The sequence below is a fragment of the Fonsecaea pedrosoi genome, assembly GCF_000835455.1.
Source record: "Fonsecaea pedrosoi CBS 271.37 unplaced genomic scaffold supercont1.6, whole genome shotgun sequence".
Taxonomy (NCBI): Eukaryota; Fungi; Ascomycota; class Eurotiomycetes; order Chaetothyriales; family Herpotrichiellaceae; genus Fonsecaea; species Fonsecaea pedrosoi.
The window spans coordinates 259123-285604 of NW_013550610.1; the positions used below are offsets into that span (position 1 = coordinate 259123).

The following is a 26482-nucleotide window of genomic DNA, read 5'->3' on the forward strand; positions in this document are numbered from 1 at the left end:
TCTAGCGAAAGCAAAACGCTCGTGTCTCTCCGACATCAAAAGATGGCTACGGCATTTGGAGGACTCCCTACCCCACCAGGCACGTTCAGGGGCATGCTGGTCACGAAGAAGGTCCATCGCTGCTGTCTCTTGCACTCCTCGGCCAGAGCTTCCAGGTCGAAGAGCTCCCCGATCGGCAACCCAAAGCCTGAGAGGATGACTTCGTGCATGCGGTATTGAACACCCGAGTCCCCCAGACCGGCGCTCCAGGCCTCGAAGCCGGGGCTGTCTGCGGCCACGGCTGCGAAATGAGTGTTCCACAGCCAGCGCAATGATTCCTCGGAGCCTTCGAGCCCCGGATAATGATATTCCGGCTGAGCCATCTGGCTCGTCAGGGCGTCAAATGGCATGGTTTGATATCGATGGACAAAGCCTGGGGCAAAGGGGTTTGAAAGCCGTCAGCAAGGGCATCTCCCCCCCAATGGTCTGTGGGCGCAACCGAGCACACTACCTGTTCGTAGCAGGAGAAGATCTCCCGTCTGGAATTGGATCCCTTTCTCCTTTGCGATGGCCTCGATTTCGGACACGGGGATCTTGTGGTAGAGCCATGGGTCGTAGTTTGGGTCCCCTCGTTCGGTGACATACGAGTAATGATCGATCAGGACGCCCCGTCCCACAATCCCTCGCTTTGTCCACTCTGCCAACATGAGGATTCGCCTTTTTCCTTCGGGGCTGGAACGATAGCGGGTGCCTACCATGAATCCCATTTCGTGCCGAAGTGCCACTGCGTACCTCGTCTTGAGTGACCCCATTGTAGAATCGTCCGTCTGGAAATGACCAGTGTCGGAAGCCGTCCCACTGACTACTCGTCTGAGTATTAAATTCGAGTTTGTCGTCCTGGATTGATTGCACGAGGACGAGTTAGTCTCTAGCCCACTGACCATCGGCCAACCCACATTGATAAAATCCCCAATGCTGAAAATCTCGTGCTTCAACTTGGTCCGGTAGAATGGCGGCACCTTCATCTGGTCCAGGCCCCAGTTCAGTCCGACCGAAACGCCGGTCCTGATTTCATTGGCCGCCGTATGGGCGACACGCTCGGGCGTCAAGTGATTGAGACATCCTAGTTGATCGTCCTGGCCAAAAAGAAACCATGCCGAATGAGGCGGATGAGAAGCATCCAGAGGGAGATCATCAAACCGGGGCAGCTTCACCTGCTTGTAGGTCTGGTTAGCCATGGTGTAACCAATAAATCTTTTGATGATGATGAACTTGGGGGGGGGGGGGGGGGTTCCTGGGCTGGTATTTCAAACCAAACAGACCAGAGGCGTGTCGGACTCCCGGCCGCCGGACGACCCACCCAGCCTCCACCGACCGGGTCGAAATGCGCATCACTCTGCGGACTTGAGAACATTGGATGGTGTTGTCATGTTCAAACAGTCAATCAATAATCATCAACGAGTTTTCGCATTGGCGGTGCCTCAACACTTTATGCAGGGCTTGGCAGGCGGGGGGCTCACGAGGCTGAAACATCCGGGCGGCACCGGGGGGGTGGAAGGGCTGGCACAGGTTGTATCTTTTCTTTAGCTAAAAAAGAACCGTTCTATCCAGTCCCTCAGAACACCCTTGATGTTGCTGTCACGAGTTCATGCTGTTTTCGTGCGTTAGCGTTTGGTTCCAGCTCTCGAGTTCCCAGACTTACTTGATCAGCACCGTCTTTGGCTCGGTGAAAGATCGCAAGGCCTGTGTTCCAACACCAGAAGTTAGCCTGCACTGATCAAAAACACTCCCACAGCTTGCCCCCGTCAGGAGGAGTGGAAAGCTCACGTATTCGCCAAACTCTCTGCCGATCCCAGACGATTTTCTCCCTCCAAACGGGGCCTGAATGCTCATGTGAGAGATGCAGTTGATACCACAGACCCCGGAATCGATCTTGCTAGACACCCTCAGCGCCCTATTGATGTCTCTGGTGAAAACCCCCGCCATCAGCCCATACTCTGTGTCGTTTGCCAGCCTGAGAACCTCTTCCTCGGTCTCAAAAGTCCGAATGACTGCGACCGGTCCAAAAACTTCGGTCTTGTAGATTTCCGCGTCCGGCTTAGGATGCAGAAATACGGTCGGTTTCATGAAGCAACCGTCAGGGCCGTGCCTGACGCCTCCAACTACGAGTTCGGCTTCGGTCTTGCCTTGCTCGATCATCGCTTGGACTTTGGAGAAACTGGCTGCATCGGCAAGAGGCCCCAGCGTCGTTCGGGGATCTTGCGGGTCACCTAGTTGCGAAGCCGCTGCTTCCATCCGCTGGCTATAAGCTCCGATAAACCTGGCCGCGATCGATTTCTGAACGTAGATTCGCGACGCTGCAACGCAGACCTGGCCGGACCGAGCCAGGATCCCGTTAATGGTCCTGAAATTCGCATATTAGCCCCTTCTTTTTCGCACATGTTCGGTGCCCGGACTTCCTACCACGTAAGGGCGTTCTCAATATTCGCGTCTTCAAAAATCACAGCTGGACTTTTGCCCCCTGGCAGTCTCTAGTGAGCGAAGTCGGATTTTCGGTAACACGGGAAGCTCTTACCAAGCTCCAAGGTAACTCTTTTGAGGTTGCTCGCTGCCGCCGCGATCTGAATCTTCTTCCCCGTTGCAATACTGCCCGTGAAGCTTATCTGTTGTTGGCGTTCACTAATTTCAGCGAAGCGTTCCCCCCCACACTGGGATCCCAAGTCACCCCGGCTGGGAAAAGAAATATACTCCATACCTTCCTCACACGCATGTGTTGGGCGAAGAGGGCCCCAGTTCGACCATCGCCGCACACCACCTGCACCACACCCTTTGGAAAGCCGGCTTGCTCAAACAAGGGAGCCAGGGCCAAGGATCCGAAGGGAGATTTCTCGGAAGGCTTGATGATCAACACATTGCCCGTTGCGAGACATGGTGCGGCTTTGATGATGAATGACGCGACCGGAGAGTTGTACGGGTTGATTCCCACGCACACGCTGCCTCGTCAGCAATGTTTACAATTGCCCCTGTGGTGATCGTCCAGATCATGACCGGATACTCACCCCAAAGGCTCGTGGCGCACCAGTTTGACGAACCCATCGTCGGCTGGAAAGTAGTCTCCTCTTTGCTTGTCCGTCCACCCGGCTGTTTTTCACAGATCAGACAGAACCCTTCGCCCCCATAGAGTGCAGTCCCTTTGCGTACCATAGTATAGCAAATTATTTTTGATATAAGTCTTCTCACGTGTCGGAATAAGGGAAACTGGATTCCCCGTGGTCATTGAATCCAGGGTCAGGATGTCAACCAGGTTGTCTTCCAGCAGGTCAGCGAGCTTGCGGAGACACTCTGATCGTTGTGCGGCCGTGAAGTTGCTCCATGGTCCAGTAAAAGCTTCCTCGGCCGCTGCGACCGCTGCGTCGACGTCCTCAGGTCCGCCGATGGGGACCGCATCGGCCACGATTGTATCATCCTTGGGATTTCGCAAGATGTATGTTTCCTCGCAGATCGGTTTGACGTATCGACCGTTGATGTAAAAACAAGTCAGGTCCGTGGGCTTTGGAGTCGGGAAATTTGCTCCCACCATCTTCGAATGCTATCTAGAAACCAGTGCTGGAAGTTGAAGAGTCACTCGACTTGGAAGGAGGACTTTGATGTTCACTGCTCTTGTCAGTTCCATTTGTTCGAGGATCGACGCCGTTGCCGACCCGGCAAGTGTGCACACGTCCCATATGGCAAGCATTCCTGGAGCTGGCAATTCGGTACCGTGTGCCAACCAATAGACTATGGTGGGACTCCATTCTGTGGTCGGCTGATGTCTTCATTGATGGCTTTGCGGGTTCGCTCTATAAAGTTTCGTCTCATTCCATTCATCATCGCCATGGCGAAACTTCCCAGCTGCCAATGTTTGGGGGTCCATCTGTGGGTCGAAGGAAGAATTTCCGAAGGTGTCGGCGGTCCAGCCGATCAGCACTGCGGCGTCGGCATCCGTGCCGCGTGAAATCTGGGTCTGTCACTGGCTTTCTTCCATTTGTAATAGTATTATCTACACTGGCTATGGGAATGGTTATCTACTAAGCTTTACGACGGCCGAGCAACACTGACCCTGGGGGGGTGGTATTCCTTTGCCAGACTGGATCCCGCGATGGATGACATGGATCCACCGAGCAAGCAGAATGTCTCTGAGCCTTGTCGTGTCCCGTTCCTAATGTAGCCTTCGGCCAAAGTTGCCGCCGTAGCCGGCGTTTTGGGGGGTGCCCTCATTCAGAGGGTTTTCCAATGCTGCTCTCAGAGTGTAGAAGGGCCGACGTAGGCTCCAGGTGAATCATATCTCATGTGCCTATTGCTGAACGAAAACCTAAACGCTGTAAGCTGTAACAGATCTGCTCTCCTTCAAGCACTCTCAAAGCCGATTGTACCCATTTTCGATACTGAGACAAGATAACAGGGAATCTATGGTCATTACCTCAATGGAGAACATAGGACACGACATGGACGCCGTTATATTCAATGGGCCTTGGACAATAGACGTGGAGAAGCGTCCAATACCAACTGTGACAGAACCCACGGACGCCATCGTCAAGGTGACATCGGCAGGCATCTGTGGTTCGGAATTGCACATGTATCGTGGTCACCAGAAGACTCCAGTCGGACATATCATGGTGATTGAATCTTATCCAGCCTTGCCTTGGATGTTATTCAGTGCTCAGATACTAACAGTGGGCATCACATCCAGGGACACGAATTCGTGGGATATATCGAAAAGATCGGACCAGAGGTTCGCAACTTCAACGTTGGGCAGAAAGTTGTCTCCACGTTCTCTCCTGTCTGGTAAGTCATAGTTGGCGTTGTACACTGGACTGTGGGCTCCTTTGCAAGACAAATGAAGTGGCTGAAGCAACGCGAATGTTTGAACAGCATGTCTTGCTGGTTTTGCCAACACGGCTATCCCAATCGGTGCCCTAAAGGATTCGCACCATTTGGCACCCAAGGTCTAGCTGGAGGGCAGGCTGAGTACGTCCGGGTGCCGTTTGCAGACGGCACACTCAGGGCGACGCCGGAAAATGTCGAGGATGACCTTTTGATCATGATGTGCGACATCTTCCCCACTGGCTACTATGGCGCCATGAGAGCTATCGAGTTTTTTCGGTCGCCTGATCTGGGGATCGGAAGTGATGCTTACTCCTTTGAAAAAAGCCAAAGCCGTCTGTCAAAGTCGCAATCACTCACAGAGGCAGTTTTTGTTTGCCTCGGCTGCGGGCCAGTAGGCCTCTGCGCAATCCTGACCGCGCGATCCAAAGGGGTGAGAACGATTTACGTCGTCGACAGTGTCGACGACAGGCTAGAACAGGCGGCAAACATGGGCGGCATTCCGCTCAAATTGGGCCAGCACGACATAGCAGAAACGATAAACAAAGCAACGGATGGCCGCGGCGCCGACGCTATCATTGAAGTGGTTGGCAGCAAGTCAGCACTGAGATCGGCTTTTGATATGCTGAGACCTTGTGGTGTCTTGTCGTCGATTGGCTTCCATCAAGGTGATCTTCCCTTCACTGCGCTCGAATGCTACCAAAAGAACCTGAAGTAAGTCAAGTTCTCTCGACCTGCTCTTCGATGGTCGGCTGATCTTCTACAGCATCAATCTTGGGCGTGCACCGGTGAGCGCAGTCTTCGACGAGGCACTGGAGATTGTCATGGCAAACAAGGCAAAGCTCGCGAGCATGGTAACACATCGGCTACCATTGTCGGGGGCAGCGCATGGATATGAAATTTTTGAGAAGCAGCTGGCGAGAAAGGTCGTTTTGAAGCCTTAATGATGGAGTCCAGGAAGTTGTTGTTAGATTCGTCATGACATTGTGTAATCATGCATGTATAGGCTCCCTTGAAACCGCCAGTAGAAAACTGCTTGAAGAAAAGATACGCCAGGAAGGAATGAGTTCCGGGTCTGGCCACCCCCGTTAGGCAGATCCTCCTTCGATTGAAGCCCTCCGGATGTGCTAGAAAAGGAGAAGAGTAGCATTTCGGCCTTGACACCGATGGTGGATCCGGACCAAGACCAGGGAATCAATCATCTAACCAAGTCCGTACCTTGCACGGGGTGCCACAAGTCGGGCAGGAATCGTACTGCGTCTGGTGGAGCTTGGCCACACTGTGCGTGCATTGACCAAGATTCGTCGACCGCCTCTAGCTGGAAGAACTTGTTCAGATATGTTGTGAATAGTGGTTATCATGACCGCCAACCTGCAATTGAGCCCGCAACTCGACCATTTCAGCATGATAAGCAAAGGTTCCATCCGCATTGGAAATGTTTCCGGTGCAACGGGCGACATGCCCACTGCCATGGCTAGAATGGTGGCCGAAAACAACATCGATGTGATTACGGGGGATTGGCTGTCCGAGATGAACATTGCCTGGAACGCTATTGCTAAGAAGGACAATCGGGAACTGGGCTACGAAGACGGATTCTTCCTGCAACTCGAGGAGTGTATCGACGATATCGTTGCGAAGGGAATCAAGGTTGTCACCAACGCCGGAGCTTTGAACACTCAATCCCTCACGAAGAAAGTACGCGAGCTGCTCCGATCGAAGGGACATGATCAGATCACCGTGGCTGCAGTGCTCGGCGACGACATTTCGAATTTGATCCACGACCCGGAGCGGCGGAAAGACCTCCATTTTCCTCACTTGGATCATGCGGAGCGGACATTGGACGATTGGAATCTAGAGCCCTTCTGTGGAAACGCATATGTCGGATGTCGAGGCATAGTAGAGGCTCTCAAGGCTGGCGCAAGTATCGTGATATGTGGACGGTGTACGGACGCATCGCCTGTCATGGGTGCTGCCGCGTGGCACTTTGGCTGGGATCTGGAAGGTCAGTACGACGAGCTGGCGGGGGCACTGCTGGCGGGCCACTTGATCGAATGTGGCGCCTACGTTGTGGGTGCCAATTTCTCCGGGTTCAAGGAGTTTCTGGACGACCTCGTTGACGTGGCATTTCCCATTGCCGAGATTGATGCTCGAGGTGGATGTGTCATCACGAAGACATCGACGGGAGGTGGCCATGTCACGACCGAGACAGTCAAGGCGCAGACGTTGTATGAATTGCAAGGCCACCTCTACCTCAACCCTGATGTTGTGGCGGATCTCTCAAATATTCAGATTGAGGCAGAGGAAGGCTCGGAGGATCGAGTCCGGGTCACAGGTATTGTCGGTCTTCCACCGCCGGCGACGACCAAAGCAATGTTCGCTGCACCAGGGGGGTACCAGGCCGAGGCGACCTTCTTCATCAATGGACTCGACGTTGATGCGAAGGCTCAAATGATGAAGCAGCAGCTGAACCACGTATTCCAGAACCACAGATTCAGCAAGCTGAGCATTGAGCTGTATGGATCCGAGGTAGAAAACCCCGAGAGCCAGCAGGCTGGGACTCTTCAGTTGCGAGTCTTTGCACAGGCCCGGAGGCAGGAAGACATTGTCGCTCCCCACTTTAAGACTCCGATATACGCGCTGAGGATGCAAAGTTACCCCGGCTACCATATGAACCTGGACTTCCGGACTATGGATCCAAAGCCCTTCATGGAGATTTTCCCCGCTGTCATTCCACTCTCCATCATCCATCATCAGGTTGATCTGGGAAACGGAAGGCTGCTCGAGATTCCGACCACCAAGAAGACAGCCGAGTATCCAGCCGTGAGGCCATCGTACGAGTCGGCCGATCCTATCGACTTGGCTTCCCTGGGCCCTACAGCGAGGGTCCCTCTGGGTAGTATTGTGCACGCAAGGTCAGGTGACAAGGCGGACAATTCAAACATCGGCTTTTTCGTCCGCCACGAGGACGAATACCCCTGGCTGAAAACACTCCTGACTGTGAAGAAGCTCAAGGAGCTGTTTGGCAAAGACTGGTTCAAATGCGATCCTTCTCGACGAGTTGAGCGAGTTGAATTCCCCAAAATCCTTGCCGTCCATTTGTAAGTACCACCATGTCATCCCTCACCTCTGTATTTCAGGCGTTGACGCACTTTCAGTCGTGTTCTGGACAACCTCTCCGGTGGCATCGCCTCTTCGGATCGCATCGATGGACTTGGTAAAGGCATTGGCGAATACTTGAGGAGTAGGCATGTCGATATCCCGTTACAGTTTCTCAACCGAGGCCGAATATAAGGGTGCACGTGTGTGGACACAGCAACGCTTCCTCTCGGTCAGTGGCCCACTCCGCCCATGCTGTGATCGAGCGTCTGTATCTCAAACAGCCAATCTTGACTGGCTTGTATCATGGAAACGTTGGCAAAGTCGTAGCCATTATAAAGATCCTGCAAGTCATTGAAACAATCCTGATAACTGAAATCCATGCCATTCAAGGCCGTAGATGAGAACAAGTGCTGTCCCAATGTGGGAGTCATTTCAGTCTGCGACATATTTCGAGGTTGCTCCTGATGCAGCACGCCCTGAAGAGGCATACTGCTGTTGAGGGCGCTTCGTGTCTGGCTCTGAAATTCAACCACATCGGTCAACAGCGCGTCACTGAGTCTCCCAAACACCTGATGAGCATTGCGGGCTGTAGACCACCGCTCAGAGACAGCGACGAGGACATTGGAGCAGTCACGCGTAGTGTTGACTATCTGAGTAATGCTTGGATCGGTGGACAAACCGGTCGCCCTTGGCGTTGAGGGACCGACACCATTCGTAAGGTCGCGCCGGCGAAGTCGCAAATGCGACCGGATGGCGTAGATATAGGAGAGACCTGCGATGAAAACGGAGTGAAGGGTGATCGGAGAGTAGTTGATGCGACGCGACTTGTGAAGATATGCATAGATACCAATGGCTTTCTGCGCCGCCTCTAGGATTCGTTGAAGGCTATCGCCGTGTTGGGGGGGCTCGTGGATAGATGGCGAAGGTCGGTACAACATCAAGATTCCATTCAGGTACAGCAGATCATACCATTCCCGAGTCCGGAAGCTGGAGCGATCCGACTCGCTCAGAGAGCCTCCGAGAGGCAACGTCTCGGTGTCAGATCGCCAAGATTCCAGCTCCTCAAACAGCACTCTCTGCCGGTCTTCGTAGTCGATTGAGGAGGTCGGTCGGGACCGGATAGCGTTGTGCAAAGAGCTGAGGATCTTCCCGCAGATGATACGGTAGCGCACAATCTGTAGGAAGATCGCTGTTCGGAGTTGCCAAGGAGGACTCCCGACGGGCTCTGTGGGTGACAGACTGTTGTCTGGGCTGAGAACAATGTTGGCTTCGGCACGTGGCAGTTCAGTGTCAAAGTCGTCCAAGTGGATTGCTAGTGGCCGGCCTAGGGTGATGCTCGTTATTCTATCCATTGCCAACGTGCACCAGAAACATCTCCTCCGCACCTCTGAGTCGTCAAAGGCGTTCTCTTCGAGGTCGGAAGTACCTAGGGCTGGTGAACAGTAGACGGACTCTCGGTGCAGACCTAGCTCGAAGCACATCCTTGCTGCCGTGCCCACTAGATGCCACAAGCTCGCCGAGGAATCGTAGAGACCACTCCCAATTCGATATTGGCACATTAGAAGGACAGCTTGCAGGGCGACACTTCCACCCTTGCCGAGAACGGGAGCGAGCCGACTCATGGCGCGGTCATGGTGTGTCTCTGCATCTGGCATAACTTGCCAGTCAAACTTTGAGACCTGAGCTGTGGCGATGGCGAGGACCATGTCGAGGGTAAATGCTTCGACGTGGTGAGCCCGATAAAAAGAGATATCACTATAGATGGATTCCAAGCTGTTGATTAGTGTTTTGGGGTGAAGGAATGGATAGCACAGATGATCATGGGCCAAATACGCCCTCACCAAGCTCCGGGCGAGATTTTCCGGAGGCAGCGCTCCGATGTCTGGAGTGACCGTTTCACCGCGCGCAGCCGACCCAAAAGTGCGAGCTGCATTGTAATCGTCGTCGTCCTGGGCATTCCGGCCTCTGGTACGGCCGTCGACTTGGAGGAGGCTCGCAAGGAGCAGCCCGCTGGTTGGTCCCAAGTATTGTCGTTCGCCACCCACACCGAGGCTGAGGGACGAGACTTGACTCGTCACCTCGTTGTTGTTTGTCATCGTTTGCGTCCGGCCGGAAGTCGAATGCACAGCGGTAGAGGGGCTGCCGACGCTCGCAAGTCGTTGAGCTTCTCGTAGTTGGCTGGTCAAGGCTTCATTTTTAGCCTCCATTTGCCGAAGACGTCTCTCGAGCTTTTCCATGTCCTGGCGTCGTATGGCAGGGTCTTTGGCGCTGTAGGTACACTGAGTACCTCCTTTGGCACACGAGGTGCACGCGGGCCTCAGCCGATCACATTTGGATTTTCTCTTGTGGCAGCGATCGCATGCGGCCGGCTTGGAACTGTCATCGGACATCTTGAGACCAAGTCTATGTCTCTGCTACGATCAGCCCTTCCAGAGAGTGCCCTAGGAGCAGGACGCTGTTTGAGAGGAAGTAGCACACCGTGAAGCACTCTTTAGAGGGCAATATCGACGGAGACGTATTGCGCCAAACACGGAGAATGCCAATGTCCAAGTATGGAGACGGACAATTGGGGTTAAGGGCGGAGGGAGGCCGCTATTTCCCTACCACGAACTGCAAGTCTGGGGGGAGTGATCTCACGTGCCTTCGCGGAAAGGTGAGCCGGGGGGGTGAGCGTGTTAAAAGCGGCGCCGGACGGGTGAGGGGCGAGGTGAGCTCGCCAAGAGGCTGGTGGCGATTCGTGACCAACCGGAGCATGTCGGCTGGTGCTTCCTAGACGGGACATCGTGTTCCTGGAAGGGCACCATACCATAACCACGACGGGTTTCCCGCATCTCTTTCACCCAGTGCGGATCTATCCATAGACTGCCTGTAATGTGTGACGGCATCCTCGATGATCAGGGACTGGATGACAAACATGCCATATTCAGGGCCACGTTTTCTAGAACAAATGTTGACATTGACTCAAAATGTATTCTCGCTATCATCACCCGTACCTTTGAGGAAACCCTCCGGCCAGACCGGATATCAGTCGAAACATTCTTTCTTCGCTTGCTCCTTGAGATACGCATCGAGAGTTCCCTTTGATTGCCATCCTTAATGTCATCTTGTATGAGAAAAGCTGTCCTCGACTCGTCGCTACTATGAGCTCTGCACAATGTCGCCCAAATCCACCTGCATTTCTTTTCTTTTCTTCCCATCATCTTTATTCATCTGCACTCATCGGCTGCCCACTCGTCTTGAGACACCCCACCATGGTTCCAGGTGACGTTGCCTGGGGATGATGGATTCGTTCAGCATCCATCCTCTGCTGCCTTAGATTGCACTGGGCGATCGGCGTCTACTAAACAAGCTCCACGTACTCGTGGAACTCATCATATATCCACTGATCAATTCCTTCCCACTTTTTCTTCTGGTCTTCTTCGTAGAGTCTCTTTTCTCGCTGAGAGTCGGATTCTTTGCATGAAGTCTCCGCAAGACCATTTTCAGCGTCTACTGTTACGTCCATGAGCTCGATGCCTACCGGGGTTTTCACCACTGAATCAACCGGCGTATCTGCAAACGAGGTAATATCCTCGTATCGAAGACTGTTAGAATCACCCACTGTTCCAGGATGGTCTGCTGAAGACTCATCAAAATTAGCAGGAGAAAGAAAGAAGTCATCACGGAAGTTCGCCCCATTTGCAAGGTCTGGCAACCCTGGAGTTGGAAAGTTGCGCTGGATGGTGGCAGAGGTTTTCTTCTTGACAACATCAGCCATAGCAACATGCTCGAGTGGTGCATCAAAACACCCAAGGTCAACATCTGAGGTCAAAAAATCCGCGGGTTCGTCTTCTGCTGGGAGCCAGTCCTGGCCACCAAGATCTGTGCCGAAGGGGTCGGGTTCTGGTACGACTTTAGAGCTATTCCTGGACCGAGAGCCGAGTTCATCAAATACTCCCGGCTCACCAAGAGGGAGAGCGAAAGGGTCATTGCCGTCTTCGTCGGAAAATAGGTCGAAAAATTCAGTGTTGGTTTTTGCGGTACTCGGGTTGTGTGCCTCTGCTCTTTTACAGTAGCTGTGCTGAGCAGACTGTAGCAAGTCATCAGAGTTGAAGTCGGTATTTTTGGAGTGATGTCCAGCGTCCTCCCGTTCTCGACCCTCTGATAGTTTCGGTCTTTTCGCGGCAGGTTCTTCGATATGCTTCCTGTCGCTGGATGACAGAATGTCCCCAGGACTTCGGCTTCTGGAACACAGTGCATCCTTGGAAATGCTTGTCCCATTTTGTTCTCGCCTGTTTTCCAGATCTGGGGAGGCCATATCTGCCGAGTGCGTGCGATATAGGCTCGCTTGCTTGTTTTTCGGCTTCATCACCGCAGTGATCTTCTTTTGGACCTTCTCTTCTTCTTTGAGTTTGGGTTCGAATTTGGGCCTACGCCTAGGCTTTGCCACTCCCTCTTTACAGCATCGGTGTTTGCATTTCTTGTCCCGTTCATTGCAATCATGCTGGCAAGTCCAGCGCCCGCTTGGCAGTTGTACAGGCTCTCGAAAGGCAGCAACATCGGAATCTTCTGCGCGTTCTGGATTTGTGTCTCGACGTTGCTGCGGAACTTCCTCCCGTGACTTGCCCCGCCTCTTCTCCGTTTCTTTGTCGACAAGATCATCGATATCCTCGATCATTTCAATTCTGGCCTCATCAACTTCGAGAGCAAGCAGATCTTGGTCGTTGACTCCACCATCGTCGAATTCCTCGTTCCAGCACCTAGATATCCCAACGTGGCCCTCATTCTCTTCTGGCTGCACATTCCCCTGGGCTCGCGACTTGCGATACACTGAGGTCGGAATATTCGATAGGTTTAGTTGGGCGTACCTGCTGGTACCTGCAATGCTGTCACACATTACATGGCAGTTGACATGGCTAGTCGGCCTCGTGAGGTGTAAACTCAAGACCACATGCTCGTCATTCTCAAGCTTTCTTGGGCTAAACCTCCTGAAGTCCACAAGAGTTCCATGAGATGTCTCGGCTAAAAAGCAGACAGAGAACATCTTCTTGTTGAAAGTCCGGGGCAACTGCTTGTTCAGAAATCCGAGTTCTGCTATCATTGTGATCCTGACACCGTCACCAACTTTAAGTTCTCGAGCGGTCTCCTTGACCGATACTCTCAGGTTGGGAAATGACTCCAGCTTTTGCAGCAGTTGGTGTCCAAAAGGAGGGTTCTTCCGGAGGACAACTTCGATGCGAGAGGGTTCTGTGTTGAGAAGCGTGTCGATGCTGTTGATCGATGCCGATGCCAATTTTCGAACAGCAACTTCACCCAGACCTTCAACCTGTCTTAACTGGCTGGCGGTATTGTCCCAAACGCGTGCCGCAATGCTGCGTCCTAATTCGAGTGCGTTACGAGTCGAAATTCCGTCCTCCAAATGAATTTGACAGTCAATTATACAGCGGATCAGGCGATTTGCGTGAGCAAAGACGGGTATCTTATCGATTCGGCTTTGTTGAAGATGTCTTTTATAGTTTTCACCGTCAGGTAACGCTGCGCAACCCAGTTCGGACTGGATTAGCAGCGTGATCTTGTGGGCCGGAAGAGCAATATCGACCTTGACTGGGAACTTGATTTCTGGAGCTTTGTTGACTTCTTTGTAAAATGATTTCTCCCCAGCTAACATTCGTACTTCGCGGAATTCTTTTGCTTGAGCCAAAACCGAGAGCTGTCACGACCGGTCAGTCAAACCCTCACCATGGGAATGCCACGTACGATTTCCGACATCCTCGCCTTGGGAGGTAATTGCATAAATGACTTCATTGTGTCAAAACGGACGTAATACCTTGCCATTGCCTCACCGAAAACTGTTGAGGTCAATCGAGTATTTTGTGCCACGAGCCCCGCGTCCAGAAGCATCGCGGTATCATTCTTGCACAATTGCTCGAGCAATTCATCCCTTGTACTTTCCTTGACCCCTTCTCGAAATTGGTAGTGTGAGGGATTCTTTTCCAGACGGACGTAAAAGAAGGTGCTCTCCAGCCATTGCTTTGCTGTTGTAACGTCGTGCACTGTTCCGAGGACAAGTTCTGCGTTGAGGTGCTCGATAAGATTTTGATGAAGACAACTCTCCAACATCTCTTCACCTGAAACCATCTTTTCGTAGTGCGCAACTTTATCCTTCCGAGTAAGGATAACTGCACATGCTGAAGTTTCGAACTGCGGCCTTCCTGCTCTACCAAGCATCTGCATGACCTCCAGATCTGCATATTCTTTTAAGCCATTGTCAGTCCACACTTTTGTTCCTTTCAGAATGACGAGATAGCACGGCAAATTCACGCCCACAGCCAACGTGGAAGTGCTACATATGACGTTGATCTCCCCTTCCAAAAATGCATTCTCGATAATGTGCCGATCTGCTGCACTCACACCGCCGTGATGGAATGCTACACCTGCGGCGGACGTAGCTATTGAGATATAATTAGCACGTGACAAGTTGTGAAAAGTAGTGCGATCAGGAGTATACCTTTGAGATCGGGATTCATCAAGCAGAGCTGCTTTCGGGGCCCCTTCCAAAGACGCTGTAGAGGATGTGCAGTTGACCACATTTCCGCCAACACCTTGGCCGTTGTGACTGAAGCCCGCCGAGTAGAGCAAAAGACCATGACGGGTTTGGCCCGTCCATGCTTTGCAATGATGTCTGGTATCCTGGTTGATATCAGTATGCATTCCACGTTCATAGGACTTTCCTACTGGTTTGTCAACATCGACTCGAAAGCGAAATCATTGCCTTTCGCCTCAAATCCGTAAACATGCTTTTTGAGCTCGACAGGTCGAAAACTCTCTCCGAAGACCTCTCTGCGCGCAGGTAAGTGTTGCGACATCGAGTCTTTTCCTAACCAGATTGCCACGTCCTCCGAATTTGGCACAGTGGCCGACAATGCCACCACTCTGATATCGGATTTCAGGGACTTCATCCTCGACACGACAGCCTCTAGGGTAGCGCCGCGCTCATCCTTGAGTATGTGTACCTCATCGACAAGAAAGAGTTTGACAAGCTGCATCAGTTTAGTGTGATCCCTCCATTTTCTAGTCACGCTGTCCCATTTCTCTGGAGTGGTGATGATAATGTTTGCCTTCTGTGCATGGGCCAAGTCATTAGGGTCACTATCACCAGTAAGTTCAGCACATTGCAAACCCAGAGCATCGAACTTGTGTTGCCAATCACGATATCTTTCTGAACACAATGACTTGGTAGGGCCCTGGTATACAACTTTGAAATCTCGACCTTTGGATTGTACTACCAGCCTGCAGATAGCCAGCTCCATGATAGCAGTCTTTCCACTCCCAGTCGGGGCTGACACGACAATGTTGTCATCTGACTGGAAGGTACTTTCGAAACATTTTGACTGGATAGCGTTGAAAATCTCAAACTTGAATACCGAACGAACTCGGTCTGGTAGTGCTGTCGTCGGGACCAACTGAATCCCTTGGATAATAGGCGGTGCTGAGGTAGGTTTGTGCCCCAGCAATGATCTCTGGCTGGCTCTCGTGTTTTCAGAAGTCATGTTTGAGGAGGCCCCGGCCTCCTCAGATGGAAAGTCATATGCTCTCGAGCTGTACATCTTACTTGACAGGGTTTCGTTCGTTCTGTCACGTTGACGGTTCTGGAGGAAAGACACTGTGGGACTGCTGGAAGGGGCGGTGGGCGAGGAGCTGGACCTTTGGAGGTCAGACTTGTCATGCAAGTCATCTAGATCTGTCATGAGAGCCTAGCTATTGGTTGCCAACTATGTCTCACCTTGTAAAAATCTCCTTGTACTGCTGGTCATTAACGGCGTGAGAGGTTTGTGAACAAGAGTGACTCGGGGTACGCTCGGTCCTGTGGCTGGTCCTGGGAGTTGTGAGCTCTCCTGGAGCAGAGCTCTGTCTGAGTAGGTTTCAGTGTCTTGATGGACAAGGCGACGGGTATCTGACTTACCAAAGTCGTCAAGTGGTCTGTCAAGTTCAGGAGGCGAGCATGGGTCGAACAAAGCAGCCTCGAGATGGCCGGGTGGGGCAAAATAAGGCGATTGTCGCTGCGTGACACTGTGAGAGGCATTTGGATAGGATCCAGATTCAGGAATCCGTGCCGTGCTGGGATCACGGATGGAGGCGGATGGGGCATCTCGTCGACGGCCAGCAGGAAGGCGTCTGACGTTTTCCATGACACGAATCGAGGCAAGTGTTCCATAAAAAGAGGGTGCAACGGATGGAGAGAAGACTTGGGTGACTGTATGACAGAGGCATCAAAGTGAAAGATATTTTCAAACAGACTGGAAGGACGATGCAGGCAGGCGACATGCAGGTCAAAGTCTCAATGGGCAGGTGCGATGGACAGCCAAACAAGAACACGTGACCGTGCCCCTTTTTTCTTTCTGTTTTCCTCTCTGCAAGTAGCCTTCCTCCTCCAAACACGTCCTGCAGTGAAGTGATCACTTACTCCTCAGTGCTGCGAGCCCCCGTCTGCTCGTTGGCACCAGATTGTCTGGCTAGTATGTCATCGCTGATCGTGTAGCAGTATTCATCCCTCCTCCGAGGGGGGTATATCCAAGGTCTATCCTTTCATATCCAATCATAAGTATCTGATCCAGCGACCGAGTCCCGAATCAGTCACGATGCTTCGCAAAATAGCCCAGAGGTTCTTTATTCCTCTTTTTGTGGCTTGGTGAGCCCGGTCTTGAAGTCGCCAGGGCTGTTTCTTCTTGAATCAAAGGGGTTTTGGGGATCTGAATAGACATATCGTTTAATGCCGCAGTACCATTGAGCGACATTTTCTCATGCCCATTGACTACAACCGCGGGGCTTTGAGGTAGCCGGGCCTCTTCGGTATTATAGACCCAGGTAGCAATGAGTACTATCGAGGCTCCGATCAAGAACTGGAAGTTGTTAGCTGTGGTGAACAGACCAAACAAATCATAATGGCATACATGTCCGGTCATGGCGAAATCAAAGAACATGAAGCTCGCCAGGCTGCTAAGGACCATGCTGATGCTAACAGCAAAGTTCTTTGAGATATTGTCGGCATAAAAGATGCAGAACGCCGCAACGATGCCGCCAAAGGATTGAATGACAATTGATGCAGCCACCACCCAGTTGTAACCCGCGAAAAAGCCATATTTTGCCACTGTTTCGCCATCAAGGAAAACGATTCCGATAAAGAAGGCCGGAAAAAGGGAATATATCGACAGTTGCACATTTCGGATCCAGAGCGATGTGTTTTTGGGCGATTCCTTGATGACCTTTTCAAAGTACACTCCGGCAAGCCCTGAACATATGCAAACACCGAGAACCGCAAACAGTCCGACAGAGGCATCCATCCCGGGAGTGTCCAAGGCGAGCTCGTCTTCTTCTATGCCCTCGTACGTTGCTGATCTCTTTTTGAGGTGGGAACCAGGTTCTGCCATCCGAAAGTGCTCTCGCAAAGGATTGGACGACCGTGGAAGGTAGATCCTCGTATGGTGGCTTGAGGCCAACGACCCTGACGAGCCGTGAGGAAGGGAGACAATTGCAACTCCCAGCATAAGCAGGATCAAGGACAGCCACTGTCTTCCCGAAATCGTCCTCTGCAGAAGCAAGACGCTGAACACGGCGGTCACAAAGATCTTGAATTGGTACGTGACATGGAAGGTCGCGGCGTCCAGATTAGATATTGCAACGTATTGCAGGCTGTTCGCCAGCGTGTAAAGCCCGGCCGGAAAGGCCATTTTCCAACTGTCGCCGGTGAAAACGGCGCTACCTAGTGTCCCGAGGAGCGAGGTTGCTGGCATTGATCGGGGGACGGAGAGGGAGACTTCGTAGAGCGATATCGTCAGGCATACAGCCAGTTTCAAGGCTTCAACGAGAAAGACGGCCGTCGAAGGAAGATAGCGATGTCCGTCGATAGTAGGCATAACCCGGGAATAATGGAGGAGCTGTGCGAGACCAGTCAGTTCAATGTGTACAGGACGCAGAAAGATCCCTTCCGACTCACTAAAATGAAGGTGGAAAATTGGACTGTCAACTGTACAAATAATCAGTCAGTCTGTGAATGCATGGAGGATTCATGCAGGGCTCCTCTTACTGTGCCCAAAGACAGACTGCGGAGTGACACTCCCATGAATTTGGACGCGTTGCCGCGCCTTTCCACGCCCATTGCTCGAGGTGGTGTTTGACGAAAAACCTTCCAAGTGTACAAATATTCGATAATGCAATGCCGCTGTGTCTAGCCAAACGGGTCTGCGCCAGGCAGATCAACCACTCTCATGTGGTAGGGAAGAGAAGGGGGGCGTCAAAGGAGTGGACAGGATCTCGGTGCAAGAGGCAGTATATGATTCTGGCACGTCGAACCAGTGGCGGAGATCGAGCAATGAGGTGAAGATGACCCAAAGGTCATCAGACACGCGAGCAACACAAAATGAGTGAACGAGACCTGTGGCAGCAGACCAAAAACGATAGGGGAGGAAAACCTTGGGTAAAGGGTGGAATGGTCGCTTGCCGCGTTGATTGGTGCCTCCCCAGCCAGCGGAACTTCTACAAGTCAATGGCTCTGCCATGCCCTGCGTCATGGCCTTCCTCGCCTCCTGCGCCTTTCCAACTTATTAATCTTGGCATCCCAGTCCCTGGTGTGGCGGTGAAAGATCACATCAGGTGGTCGCTATGCTAGTCCTGTCAATGCTATGTAGACTGATCATGACGAAGATGCCCTCAGCAAGTACTGAAAGTCCGCAGCGACATCTCTCAGGCACGGAAAGACAAGCATCCATTAACTATAAACTCCCTGCGCATCCCGGGCTCTATAAACTGCCCAGCCTCTTACTGTACATTGATCCACCATGGACATATCCTCCTTCGTCATCATAAAAGCCAGAGCCATGACTATTGTACACAAGCGATCCACCGCTCTCTCAAAACGTCGTCACTGTCCTTCCTACTAGGTACCCGTGATCCCACAAAGGAAAAGACAAACGAGACGCAGCTGGGCTCTTGAACGTCAAAGATACAGCCCTAATGCGCTGCTGCAGCAAGTTTCATCCAACCATTATAAGGAAAATCAATGAAGTCTTGAGAAGAGACCTCTTCTCGTTTTGGTGCCGCCTGTAGCTTCTCCAGTGTGGCTAGATAGTGGCTCTCCCGTCGACTTCGTGAGTTGTCCCTCGAACTGTTGCTCGACGTCGAAAAAAAGGTCGAACGGCTCATCCTACTGACTGCACCATTCGATGGCGCAAGTAGGGTAGGCGACAACATAGCCATCGAGGACGGCGCTTCGGTCTCTGGCTCGATGGAAGTGCCGGTCTGAAAGCTGGCGAGTGAGTATCGCCCGCTAGGTTCTGTCGACAGCCCTGTTTGGAAAGTCGTGCAAGAGGCCTGGTCAAAGTTGGCATCTGTATGTGGAGATCTCGACTGCTCCTGTGTCCTCCCATGTAAAGTTAGCTGGACCTCCAACGCTGCGGAGATCCGCGGAGGGGGTTGATGCTTCGTCGATTTGGTCTCCGTCTCTCGCAGTGCCTGTATCCTTTGGTCTGCTACACCACCGTTGGATGGTCGGCGAAGGACTGTTTTCCTCAAACGGATAGCAGCCAAAAGAGATTCTTCTTGTCGGGTAACGCTCATCATTCTCCTGCTTTCAATGCTTGCGGTGTCGGACAAACAAGATTCGTGGAAGGATGGGCGGTGCGAGGATGCTTGGTCCGTGGGGATGGCAGGGAACGAAGTAAGCAAGTCGTCGTCTTCTGGCGGAGGATTGGCAGATTGGTCGCTAAGATAAGTTGATCGATGGCTTCGTCGCTGGTTGGGAGGCTTCGATAATGATGATGCAGAGCCCCGAAGATGACTGCCATGAACACGCCGCAGATTCGGCGTCGCCCTCGATCTTACAGTTGCACTTTGTTTTGTACTAACTGCTTTAGCCGTCCCTACCTCAATTTCTGAATCCGCCAGTGATTCCACAGCTATGCTGTCCCGCAGCAGCGGAAGAGGAACGCTCCCAGATACTCTGCGATTTGGCAATGGCTGTGGCTTGTCATCACCTTCATCATCAGAAGAGGACAAGTCGAGGATGCTGGTTTTGTGGAGATCGGTAGACGCTAGGGACGATGCTTTTGGTTTTGATGAGGTTTGCTGTGACTCAGCCCAGGAAAGGGTAGATCTTGACGATTTGGCATTGAGGATTGAGACGCGGGAGGGGATCGTTGAACAAGGGAGCAAGTGACTGGATGGTGCTTTCGAACTTGCAGCTCGACTAATTGTTTCCGGTGTTTGTGTCCGGACGCTAGATGCCTCATTTGTCAAAACACCGATCCTACGTCCTTCGAATGCCATTTCCATTCCTGCAACAAAGCTTGGTTGCAGTTGAGGCTCATGGACGCTTTCGTCATCACTGCTGTCACCTTCGAGTCCATCGAACCAGTGCTTTGCCCCGGCTTTGGGCCGTCTGATATTCATCTTTATGTATGAAGTTTCTTGTCGAGAAGGGGTAATAGATGGTTTGGACTTCTCTGCACCGACCGATGTTGCAGGATGCTCAGACTGGAAGCGCACACCTTTTTGTGTCTTAGACTGATGAGTAGTATGTAAATGCCTCGTAGATTCACTTTGATTAGAGGGCCTGTTGGAATGTTGGTTGTTGAAAAACATCTTGGCGGCAGCATCCTCAGATTGAGAACTGTGCTTCGTGAGCTTCTTCGTTCCCGATTTATTGTCGCTTTTAGAGCGGCTAAAAAGTTTCAATTGACGCGGAGAGCCCTTGTCCGGAATCGTAGATTTGATGACCACCGGCGTTCCTTTTCGGAGAGCAAAATCCCGTCGGGAGGACTCAGAAGTCTGTTGTGACACTGCTAATGGCGCCTTATAAGCATCATAATACGAGTTCATGGTAGAGGATGAGCCGTATGTCTTGAGGCGCTTGGAATGTGTTGAGCCAGCAGCATCTGCTTTGAGCAAGAATTCCTCGTGCAACAACACAGACGACGCTTTCAAGTTGAGATCTGCACTGGCATCCAGCTGTTCCGTTGGGGGATGAGAAGAGCCCAGTTCGGTTGTGGCATCTGAAAATGACAAGGCAGGCAATTTTGCAGTGGCTGAAGAGCTAATGCTCTGGTTCCGCACCGTGTTGAAATCAGTTTCAGTGATCCCAAGCAGATGCTGTACTTTGTATTCGTTTCCTTCTGGCTGCCGGCCTTGGTTTGGAGCATTGGATTTTGTTCGTTTCAGAGACGCCGGCAGACGGAACCTTTGACCGCCACCCATATCAGCGTTTCCTGATCATGCCCACACGCTGACCTCTGATCTTTTGTGCATGCCGAGGTGGAGGGTATGTGGGACAAGCAGCCAACAAATACTCCGTCCAGTCCGTCGAGTCTCGTATCTTTTGTCTGACAGTGTTTCGTTTGAGGTGGTTTCTCTTGATCTTGGACCCGCTCTCGCAACCAGGACGGTATCGTCAAGAGGAAAAGGTCAGGAGGTGGAGGTCAACCGGTGTCGAGTTCGAAGTGCACAGACCGACGAGCCGAATGCCGTTCTTTTCGGGACTGTACGAGCAAACACGTTATTGGAATCTCGTGGAGGCCATTCTGCAGAACATGCCGGAGAGGCTTTCGAGGGGCTACAGTAACAAAAAACTTTGACAGTTCAGTTGAACTGAGGCAGGTGGAGGAGTTCGTGGAGGTCGCAGTGAAAGTAGGGTGTATGATGAGCAGTCCAAATTGCCCGGACTGGAATCGCCTGGCATTGAACTGGCCATCAGCCTCTGGCGGATCACCAGGTCTCTTCAGGCGGGATGACGAATTGAAGGCGGGCACGACAAATACCATGGATAACGGCCACCGCCCCGAGTCCCCAAGTTTCGAGCCTAAAGTTGCTCGTGGACACCGGACTAGCAAGGGCAAGGGTTGGTCGAATGGGCTTGAAGGAGATGCCATCCCCGAGGTGGAAAACGCTTGAAAGCTGCTGGAAAGTGTCGGTGGCTTGAATCGTTCCAGAAACTAGGGTTCCAGCCGTGTTGCCATGCCCCTTCTGGACCTTCTGGCCTTTCTGTCGGTGTTCTTGAAGCGTCTCTTGCAGCCCTCCACAAGACGTCTAGGCCGTGGTGGCGGATGCTAACCCAAACATAAAGGATTCAGAGTCGCTAGCCGCACCCTCCGCGGGCGGTGCTGAGTGGTCAGCTGAATGAGATGAGGAGCCATGGGGGTAAACTGGTAGCTTGCGAAGCCATCGCTAGCACCACTTGTTAGTTGAAGGCCAGAGAAGGGGTAGATCAAGTCCTTTCTTGGGAAGGATGTCGCGTTAACTGGATGGAGATCAAGTCTAGTGTGGGTGACGAGAGCCCCCGGGAGCAGCTTAACAACCAACTTGGGATGCGTGGACACCTTGAGACTGTCGGATCCACGGGGGGACTTTGTACGAGGTTAGCCCGAGGCAAGCCCTCGGTCAAGGGTGCTAGGTGCTAGGTGCCTTGGGTGCCAAGGGCAACTCCACTTCCAGTGACACCCACGGTGCCATCTTTGCTAGTTAAGGCCCTGGGGGAGAGTCATGGGGGGGCCCTCTTGGCTGAAGTGGCTTCAAGTTCTAGGGGGGATGCCAGTTCGGTAGCGTCGTCACTTGGACTGTGAGCCATCACCGAAAGGATAAAGGAACACCAACGGCCTAGTATGTAGCGACTCTGGGGGATATTGCTTTTCAGCCATGCCAGGGGGTTTCATTTCCTGAGATTCCGAATCGACTTGTTTACATCCGATGGCTGTTGTTTTACCGAGTCAAATTGCTTTGTTCGACTCGACTCATCTCGTCCTTCAGGCTTCGAGAATCTGCTCGCTTATTGTCCGCTTGTCACACACTATTATTAATTCCACTGCAAGAAGTACGAGTACAAATGAAATGCAGCCTCTTCAAGTATGGCTTGACTAGCAAAAGTTACATGGATCTGCTTCTCGAGGCAAGCTTGTTTTTTGCTTTTTGCTTTTCAGCATCTATGGACAATATTGGACCTGAAGCACAACGTCTGCGAGTAGGGAGAGATAGATACTCCTAGTCGCAGTATCGTGGAACCGTACGATAGAGACTAAGTGTTGGGCAAACAGCCCTGATTCTCTAAACATTATCTTTTGGAGTCTCGAGGTCGTACCGCAAGATTAGGGGCATCAGTTCGGGGCCCCTTGTCGAGGCTTGTTGTGACACGACCACCCATTCAGCCACCATCACCAAAACCACCATTGCCACGTGTTTTCCTCGTGGCAGCCCGGGACGTGTCACACCCTACCGAGTACTGACCAGCCACCTCTTCAGGGTCTCCTGCAGTTTCATCTGCTTGTTTTGTGGCGGACGCCTTTTCGGCGCACAATCAGTCAGCGGTCGCTGTCGAGGCTGCGTTGCTGCAATCAGTGCTATAACTCCTGTTGTCACGGAATCGATTTGTTGATTCTTCCAGACTCATGCTCGCTGCAGAGGGGGAACGATCAATGTTGATCAGTATGCGTGAGATACTGATCTTTCGTCGACGAACCGGCGTTGTCAGTTCCTTCTCGACAACGGGGTTCTTTAACGAGGGATTCCTTGTGGCCGTGTCATATCCCCAGCGGTATACTGGAACCCCGAACTCGTCGTACGAGATCATTTCTTCGCATCCTTCGGCTGTCGTATAATCATTTTCACCAGCGTACGCTTTGAGTGAACTCAGCAGGTCATTGCGCCTCGTATTGTCAGGGTTTGTACAGGTCTCGAAAAGACCCTTTACTGATGCCAATGAACCCATGCATCGCTCCTTGACCTGCCACATCTCCGCATCGTCAAGTGATCCGACTTCGAAGAAGCCTCTAGCTACTGGCTTGAGCAGACCCTCCTCCACGAGGCGCTCCATTGCCCAGTCAAGCACCTCCCTGGTCCAGCGAAATGGTTTCAGCTGCGTCTGAAGGAAGTCTCCGGCAATCCGCAATCCGGGTGTGGTCTTTGCTGCGAGATAGCCTGTAGCCACTCGGAGGAGAATAATGAGTAGGGGAGAATTCGGGGGTTTTAGCCCTTCGGAAAACAAGAGGCAGGTATAGCAGAAGTGCTCCTCAGGTATGGTAGCAGGAGGGAGGCTGTCGCCACGGCCATAGCATTCTTTATGCTGCCAACTATCGCATACTTCGCAAAAGAGCTAACCTGGTTAGCCACTGAATTGGTAGCTTTCGACCAGCTTACCATTGAACTTGATCTATGCTGACTTCCACATTCACAGCCAATGCGACTCGATCGACTAAGCCGTCGGATCCTACCGTCGGCTAGCAGGCGATGGTCAAAAGCGTCTCCACTTTCACCAGTCTTTCCACTCTGAACAGCATAGCAGTGTATGAGAAGCTCTGCGAGCTTTGTGACACTGATACAGAGCCCATTTTCTCCAGGCAGGCTCTTTTGGACAGGACAATCTTTCGACGCACTTCCTCGGTGACCCGGTCTTGGAGTTGCGAAGGCTGACCCCCTAGGGCCCTGGAATTCTGTGAGTTGGTTTGTACCGACGCTGTGTGGAACAGACTCATCGCTTGATGGCTTCTTAGGTTCAGAGGGCCGCAGGCGTTTCGCACTAGGCATTGGGCCGTTCCTAGAACGTTTTGAACCAGGAAACGAGTCTCTCAAGGTAGACAATAAATTGTTGCTGTGGCTGGAGGAGGTCTTCTGCATTGCTTGCAGCTGTCTGCTGATTTCCGTGTCATGCAGATCAATCAACGATTCTTGTCTTGCAGCATCTTGAAGGTGTACTGCAACGCGCATTTGATGGTAACCACACTCGAGCATACCTACAACATCCTCGTCTCGATCCAGCAGCGCCTCACACATTGTCTGACCTTCCCCCTCTTGATATTCATCTTTGTCTACAAAGCCGGGTGGCTGATATACCATAGGACATGACTCGTTATATGTGAGACTCATTCCTAGCTTGCGACGAGCTAAGTCTCTGTCAGTGCTCTGACCTGCGACAAGACGAGAAACGCGCACCTGGCAGACGGGGTAAATTCCTGAGCGAACGAAGCAGAGCCCGTATCGCAACCCTGAAACTTTTGTGCACATTCTCCAAGACGAATGCGTGAGCTACCGAACTCAAATGCACACTGGTGACAGTGCCACGTTCGTACGCGAAAGCGAAGTGGTAAGTCTCGATAATTGATGGCTGGCGTTGGGCTGCGTCGGTCACAAAGACTCGCAGGCTGTCTAGGTAGCTTTGATCCAAGGCGTCAAAAACCCCTTGCTCCTGACTGGAAATTAGCGGGCTTCTCGAAGTCTGCCGAGGATGTTCAGGGTGTACAAGCATATCAAGCATTTGATCGGCGCATCGATTGCCCCCACGGACGAGAAGTTTGACCTCTTGACCCTCACCAGCGCTCTCTGGTGCCAACGATTGAAAAGCTGAATACAGGCTCTCTCCGGCAGACGAGTCGCTTTCGAGGGTGATTTGATCGACATATCGCGTGCGGAAGCAGGACGATGTCCAAGGGATCAGTTCTCTAGTATGGGCGATACAGGCCAACGATGCGTTGAGGAAGATCTGAACAACCGCGAGGCTTTCGGCTTGGGAAAGTATCCGTTCAGTAGGAGGAGCAAGGAGCACCTGCTGTGCCATGATTGTGAGGACCCAATGATCAACTTTTGAGGGTGAAGGTAGAAGAATTTGGTCCTGGAAGTCAGAAACACAGTGCGTTGCGGGTTTCGATGTCACGATTTCTGGATCTCACATGACCCAAGTCCACTTGCAGAGATATCACGTCCGTTATCAACCTGAAGTCCAGAGATGATAGAGGCATGAAATCCTGACCACCAGTTTCATTGGATGGACCATCAATCTACAGGAGCTTGTTCAACCCGAATAATGTGTTTGGGTGGCTCCTTGAGGAGACAACTGGGTCATCTGAATGCAAAGAGAGACAGATGAACGAGAGTATGTGCTACCACTTTCGGTCGCAAAAACAGTTCATCTGTTCGAGCATCTCCATTTTCTAGAGGCAGCAGAGTCCTGCTACCAGTTTGGTCGATAACGATCATGCCCTTCAGCAAAATCCGTAGCAATGTGACGGGTCGAAGACTTGCTCCCGAGAACAGGGTTGCCTATTTGAGCATGTTTGAGCACCCAAATGGCCATCTAGGAGCATGTATTAGGTAGGCAGGAGCTGACGACATTCACCGGGTGGTAATCACAAGCTGCCGGCTCCAGTGGCAGAGTGGCGAAGGCGAAATGAAGTCGCTTTTTCCGCGTATTATTATGGTGATGGCAGTGGCGCGGCAATTGCACCTAAAAATTGCCCGCAGCGGAAACCAAGCAAAATTGGTCATGTCTGACACCAAAGTCTTCTCCCTTCGCCCTGTCATTCTGGCGTTGTTTGGGTGTTTGGGTGTCAGAAAATCTGTCAGACAGAGCTTCCCTCCTCTGCCTTGGCTAGCAAGCGCGCGCCAAGCCCAAAGCCTTTCGTATCTTTCATTCCGTATCTTCTTTTCAGTGGTTCAGGCTCGAACGGCCACCCCCCTCGGGCCAATCCTGCACCGCCAGTCACGCCCTTGGCCATCGCCTCTACCCTCGCCCACGCTCGCTCCTTTGCCA

The 26482-nt window shown here is 52.2% G+C and overlaps 9 protein-coding genes across 9 annotated transcripts; 2 read left to right on the forward strand and 7 right to left on the reverse strand.

Annotated features, from left to right (window-relative positions):
• Nucleotides 1–35: 35 nt before the first annotated feature.
• Z517_09072 (uncharacterized protein) lies at nucleotides 36–1217 on the reverse strand (the record flags this gene model as incomplete). Its single annotated transcript, XM_013424982.1, has 4 exons — nucleotides 36–412; nucleotides 488–676; nucleotides 735–876; nucleotides 936–1217. The coding sequence occupies 4 exons, from the start codon at nucleotides 1215–1217 to the stop codon at nucleotides 36–38; spliced, it is 990 nt and encodes a 329-aa protein (XP_013280436.1).
• A 400-nt stretch (nucleotides 1218–1617) lies between these two features.
• On the reverse strand, nucleotides 1618–3559 carry Z517_09073 (uncharacterized protein; the record flags this gene model as incomplete). The annotated part of the gene is made up of 8 exons (XM_013424983.1): nucleotides 1618–1630; nucleotides 1682–1722; nucleotides 1807–2383; nucleotides 2443–2500; nucleotides 2555–2642; nucleotides 2735–2972; nucleotides 3039–3120; nucleotides 3181–3559. 8 exons carry the CDS (start codon nucleotides 3557–3559, stop codon nucleotides 1618–1620), a joined length of 1476 nt encoding a protein of 491 aa, XP_013280437.1.
• Nucleotides 3560–4442: 883 nt separating this feature from the next.
• On the forward strand, nucleotides 4443–5786 carry Z517_09074 (uncharacterized protein; the record flags this gene model as incomplete). Its single annotated transcript, XM_013424984.1, has 5 exons — nucleotides 4443–4634; nucleotides 4709–4803; nucleotides 4891–5112; nucleotides 5176–5556; nucleotides 5609–5786. 5 exons carry the CDS (start codon nucleotides 4443–4445, stop codon nucleotides 5784–5786), a joined length of 1068 nt encoding a protein of 355 aa, XP_013280438.1.
• A 415-nt stretch (nucleotides 5787–6201) lies between these two features.
• Nucleotides 6202–8133, forward strand: Z517_09075 (uncharacterized protein; the record flags this gene model as incomplete). Its single annotated transcript, XM_013424985.1, has 2 exons — nucleotides 6202–7940; nucleotides 7998–8133. The coding sequence occupies 2 exons, from the start codon at nucleotides 6202–6204 to the stop codon at nucleotides 8131–8133; spliced, it is 1875 nt and encodes a 624-aa protein (XP_013280439.1).
• A 38-nt stretch (nucleotides 8134–8171) lies between these two features.
• Nucleotides 8172–10331, reverse strand: Z517_09076 (uncharacterized protein; the record flags this gene model as incomplete). The annotated part of the gene is made up of 1 exon (XM_013424986.1): nucleotides 8172–10331. The coding sequence occupies one exon, from the start codon at nucleotides 10329–10331 to the stop codon at nucleotides 8172–8174; it is 2160 nt and encodes a 719-aa protein (XP_013280440.1).
• Nucleotides 10332–11281: 950 nt separating this feature from the next.
• On the reverse strand, nucleotides 11282–16109 carry Z517_09077 (uncharacterized protein; the record flags this gene model as incomplete). The annotated part of the gene is made up of 5 exons (XM_013424987.1): nucleotides 11282–13630; nucleotides 13678–14369; nucleotides 14429–14610; nucleotides 14656–15661; nucleotides 15704–16109. The coding sequence occupies 5 exons, from the start codon at nucleotides 16107–16109 to the stop codon at nucleotides 11282–11284; spliced, it is 4635 nt and encodes a 1544-aa protein (XP_013280441.1).
• A 441-nt stretch (nucleotides 16110–16550) lies between these two features.
• Nucleotides 16551–18076, reverse strand: Z517_09078 (uncharacterized protein; the record flags this gene model as incomplete). Its single annotated transcript, XM_013424988.1, has 4 exons — nucleotides 16551–16820; nucleotides 16872–17855; nucleotides 17915–17944; nucleotides 18005–18076. The coding sequence occupies 4 exons, from the start codon at nucleotides 18074–18076 to the stop codon at nucleotides 16551–16553; spliced, it is 1356 nt and encodes a 451-aa protein (XP_013280442.1).
• An 851-nt stretch (nucleotides 18077–18927) lies between these two features.
• Z517_09079 (uncharacterized protein) lies at nucleotides 18928–21168 on the reverse strand (the record flags this gene model as incomplete). Its single annotated transcript, XM_013424989.1, has 1 exon — nucleotides 18928–21168. One exon carries the CDS (start codon nucleotides 21166–21168, stop codon nucleotides 18928–18930), a length of 2241 nt encoding a protein of 746 aa, XP_013280443.1.
• A 2089-nt stretch (nucleotides 21169–23257) lies between these two features.
• Nucleotides 23258–25510, reverse strand: Z517_09080 (uncharacterized protein; the record flags this gene model as incomplete). The annotated part of the gene is made up of 4 exons (XM_013424990.1): nucleotides 23258–24052; nucleotides 24097–24839; nucleotides 24889–25141; nucleotides 25196–25510. 4 exons carry the CDS (start codon nucleotides 25508–25510, stop codon nucleotides 23258–23260), a joined length of 2106 nt encoding a protein of 701 aa, XP_013280444.1.
• Between the last annotated feature and the right edge of the window lie 972 nt (nucleotides 25511–26482).